The sequence below is a fragment of the Triticum aestivum genome, chromosome 6A (assembly GCF_018294505.1).
Source record: "Triticum aestivum cultivar Chinese Spring chromosome 6A, IWGSC CS RefSeq v2.1, whole genome shotgun sequence".
NCBI lineage: Eukaryota > Viridiplantae > Streptophyta > Magnoliopsida > Poales > Poaceae > Triticum > Triticum aestivum.
Window position 1 is genome coordinate 604,739,505 of NC_057809.1, and position 3,874 is coordinate 604,743,378.

Here is a 3,874-nt window from a genome sequence, read left to right on the forward strand (position 1 = left end):
CATGGTTGGAGGCTTAGTCTGAGCCCCCCCTCCCCCTCGCCTTAGTTATTGTAGTCTCAGACAACTTTGTTTTTGTCAGCGTTATTTAGAGTGTGTGTGGTTGTGTGTGTATCTTTGCCACGTAGAGAATGGATGTGAACTTGTTTTGATTGTATTCCACTGTTGCGACATTTTGAGTCAAAAAACACCATTTTTCGAAATTTTTGTGGGTCATAATTAAACAACTAACTATTCAAGCGATAAAACCCACAAACTTGATCTCAAACATCTTATTATAATCTACCGCAATGCTATCACGGTCTAAGACATCCCGACCTTATATAAGCAAGCTAAAACACTTCACTACTATTTTTCACAAATTGTACAATAAAATGGTTCTAAGAGTCAATTCGATTGGAAAGTTAAACCGCATGACCTTCTTTTTTATGGATTTGACGATCAAGGTATTGGTTGCATCATTTCTAGGAACTAATCTTTTGAGGACTATGGTACTTGCACAAACTAATACATTATTGGATTATATTTATATGAAATGAGGTTAAGGTGACTAACACTATTTGACTGTATGTGCAATTGCATACTTCTTTAAAGTTATACCACCTCCGTAAGATGAGTATTCAATTAGTGCATTCATTACTAGAAGTATAATTATGTTGGTACGTTCGATTAATAACTCTTTGCTTACATTTTTAATACGAGAAGCTGTTAAATTAATTCAGTTTTGGACACTATGTTTATGTCTAAACACTGATGAAGAAAAGAGATATAGCATATAAACATTATTATTTTTTCCTGTAAGACATTTCATTTGGAAAATTCAGTGAACTAAGGATCTGAAGAGTCCTCTCAGTTGGAATGTCTCATTTGGTTCGCACTTCTCTGGCGGCTAATACCACACCCCAAAGATCTAGGTTGGGAAGATTGGAAGAATGACGTAGTGCAACACAATTCGGAGTGTACAACAGTTTCAGCAGCAGAGGCATTATGCACACTAAAGCTAAAGAGTGCACCAAAGCGACAACTTTATAAAATTTCCATCATTATCTCTATCAAGCATAGCACATTAGATAAGCTCAATTATGCATTGCTGGAAACCTTTTTTTTTTCTGGAAAGCCAATCATTAATTTTGTGTGGCATATGTGTGATCGGACAGCTTGCATACGCCAAGCAGTCATGTCTTCCTGCCTATATAAAGCACCCCATTACCAAGCTTACAATTCAGGCTAAGAGTTTCAACCAACTTAGAGAGCTCTCCTCTCCAGACCTCTCCCTTCTCTCCGCCAGGAGTCTAGGGTTAGAGAGAGAGCGAGACGAGCAAAAACAATCTCTCGCCCCACTGTTATACCAAGTTCGCATCCACCTCACTGTTATACATCTTTGTATCACAATGGGTGGCCTATCCATGGAGCACCCTTGGGCATTCGCCTTCGGCCTACTAGGTATATTATTCTCACCACGAACAACAGATGCCCAACAATTACCCCTTGTATTATCATAGTTTCTTATTACAGCTACTATTTGTTAGTGCAGTACTAGTAGACTACTTTGTGTCGTTTGAGATCACCCTTTTGCAGCCTCTATCTATATATCTTATCTTTGCCACTGATTGATTAATTGATGGGTAGTCTAGTACTAGCTGTAGTGACATCTAGCTCAGTGCCCAAAACCCCAAAAGAAACAACAACAAAGCAAATTGCTTATGTTTTTTCGAAAAGGATAAAGCGCATATAAGAAAGATGTAAATGTGTCATACAATTATCACAACTCATCGCTAACTTTGCTAAACTTTGTGCCTTGCAGGCAACGTGATCTCTTTCTCAAGCCTCCTGGCCCCGATGTAAGCGACTGTCTATGTTGGTTTTTGTTTCATTTGATCCTGTTAATTGATACGTTCTCCCATAATAACTAACTAATGTACTCACAAAAATAAAATATTAGACCAACATTCTACCGGATCTTCAAGAGCAAATCCACGGAGGGGTTCCAGTCGGTGCCCTACGTCGTGGCCCTGTTCAGCGCGATGCTGTGGATCTTCTACGCACTGGTGAAGACCGGTGAGGGCCTCCTCATCAGCATCAACGCTGCCGGCTGCGTCATCGAGACCGTCTACATCGTCATGTACCTCGTGTACGCCCCTAGGAAGGCCAAGATTTTCACAGCAAAGATCGTTGTCCTCCTCAACATCACCGGCTTCGGGCTCATCTTCCTCCTCACCCTCTTCGCCTTCCACGGTGAGACACGCGTCGTCTCACTCGGCTGGATCTGCGTCGGCTTCTCCGTCTGCGTCTTCGTTGCCCCACTCAGCATCATCGTGAGCCCTTTTTGACCGACAAACCTCCTACTTGAGCTCATGCATGGCGGGACCTCTTGTACGCGCGTCAACTAACTTGATGTGTTCCTTTCCCCAGGGACGAGTCATCAAGACCAAGAGTGTGGAGTACATGCCCTTCACGCTCTCCCTCACGCTCACCCTCAGCGCAATCGTCTGGTTCCTCTACGGCCTGCTCATCAAGGACAAATACGTCGCGGTAACTACACAAACAACCCTTTTGGATACGCATACATACAATTCTCTCAAGCATGAACACTGACGATTAAAATTATGTTTCCAGCTCCCAAACATCCTTGGCTTCACCTTCGGGGTGATCCAGATGGTCCTCTACGTGTTCTACATGAACAAGACGCCGGTGGCAAGCGAGGTCAAGGAGGGGAAAGAGGCATGGAAGGCGCCCGCAGAGGACCACGTCGTCGTGATCAACGTCGGCAAGACGGACAAGGGCTCGTGCGCCGAGGTGCGCCCGGTCACCGAGATGGCCAGCGCCGTCGACGTCCCCAGGAGATGCGCTGCTGAGGCGGCGGCGGCGCCGGGGGTGGACTTTGCCCGTTCTGTCGACGTGGTCTAGATTCACGCACGCATGCAGGCATGCATGGCTCATGCATGAGCCGAGCAACCGTTAATATTCGTACAACTTTATTTTCTTTTCCAAGAAAAAATAATATTCGCACCACGGTCTGCAGGTGCATGTACCTATTGTATGTAAAACAAACTACGTATGATGATTCGGCGTGGGTCGTAGCTAGGATTGGCAGCCCACTTATTCTATGATGTGTTTATAGACCACGCTCCAGCCCATAAAGTTCCCAAAGATGTTTAATGAATTTATCAATCGAAATTATATATATATACTACTATCTATAAAAAAAGAGGAATTCTTTTTTATTCCCTAGTTTCATGTTTGTGATATACTGTATATATTTTACCTCATTTAGCAAAATTCTCTGTTTTTACCTTTTTTGTGAAATTCACAATTTTTACCAAATTAGTGAAACCTACAAAACAAATTACCTCCTTCTATTTATTTTCTCATTCTCTGCTGATTGTAGATGCCACGTTCGTGGTCTAGTTAATTAGTACCATGAGTTTTTTCTGGTTTACTCCATTTTTTTATGACCGAACTGAACCCAAAAACGGTGCTTGACTACGGCAGGGAACTCCCTCGATCGGCCGGGCTCAGATCCAGCCACTATGCCAGGCAACCTACCTGGCCTGTTCTATTCCCTCCTCGTTGGTGCCATGGTTGTTGCTCGATCCGGCTGACCCGGTGCTCCTCTTCCACAAACACGGGAGGGGAGGCGGAGCTCAAATCAATTGAGACCTTGAGGTCCGCGCAAACTGGTGAGGCAGCTGGCGAAGACGAGCGTGTATTGGCCGGCTCGGAGACGCAAAAAAAAACATGGATGGAGGAGTAGCGGGCAACCTCGACGTCCGTGGAGTTGGAGGGCGGGCTGAGGCGGTCGAAGGAGTAGACGAGCTTGACGAGGTTAGAGCATGGTTAATGGTATAGCCAACTGCTGGCTATAAGCCATTGTCCT

At 44.4% G+C, this 3,874-nt stretch overlaps 1 protein-coding gene across 1 annotated transcript; it reads left to right on the forward strand.

Moving 5' to 3' along the window:
- Nucleotides 1–1,219: 1,219 nt before the first annotated feature.
- Nucleotides 1,220–3,221, forward strand: LOC123128931 (bidirectional sugar transporter SWEET13). The gene is made up of 5 exons (XM_044549047.1): nucleotides 1,220–1,440; nucleotides 1,802–1,838; nucleotides 1,940–2,312; nucleotides 2,410–2,529; nucleotides 2,614–3,221. Exons 1-5 carry the CDS (start codon nucleotides 1,389–1,391, stop codon nucleotides 2,902–2,904), a joined length of 873 nt encoding a protein of 290 aa, XP_044404982.1. The 5' UTR covers nucleotides 1,220–1,388; the 3' UTR covers nucleotides 2,905–3,221.
- Nucleotides 3,222–3,874: the final 653 nt, after the last annotated feature.

Bases quoted from the DNA above. Each gene is read 5' to 3' on its own strand.
- LOC123128931 (XM_044549047.1), top strand. From the start codon at position 1,389: ATGGGTGGCCTATCCATGGAGCACCCTTGGGCATTCGCCTTCGGCCTA. The intron at 2,313-2,409 runs GTGAGCCCTTTT...TCCTTTCCCCAG, and splicing joins TTGCCCCACTCAGCATCATC to GGACGAGTCATCAAGACCAA. The intron at 2,530-2,613 runs GTAACTACACAA...TTATGTTTCCAG, and splicing joins TCAAGGACAAATACGTCGCG to CTCCCAAACATCCTTGGCTT.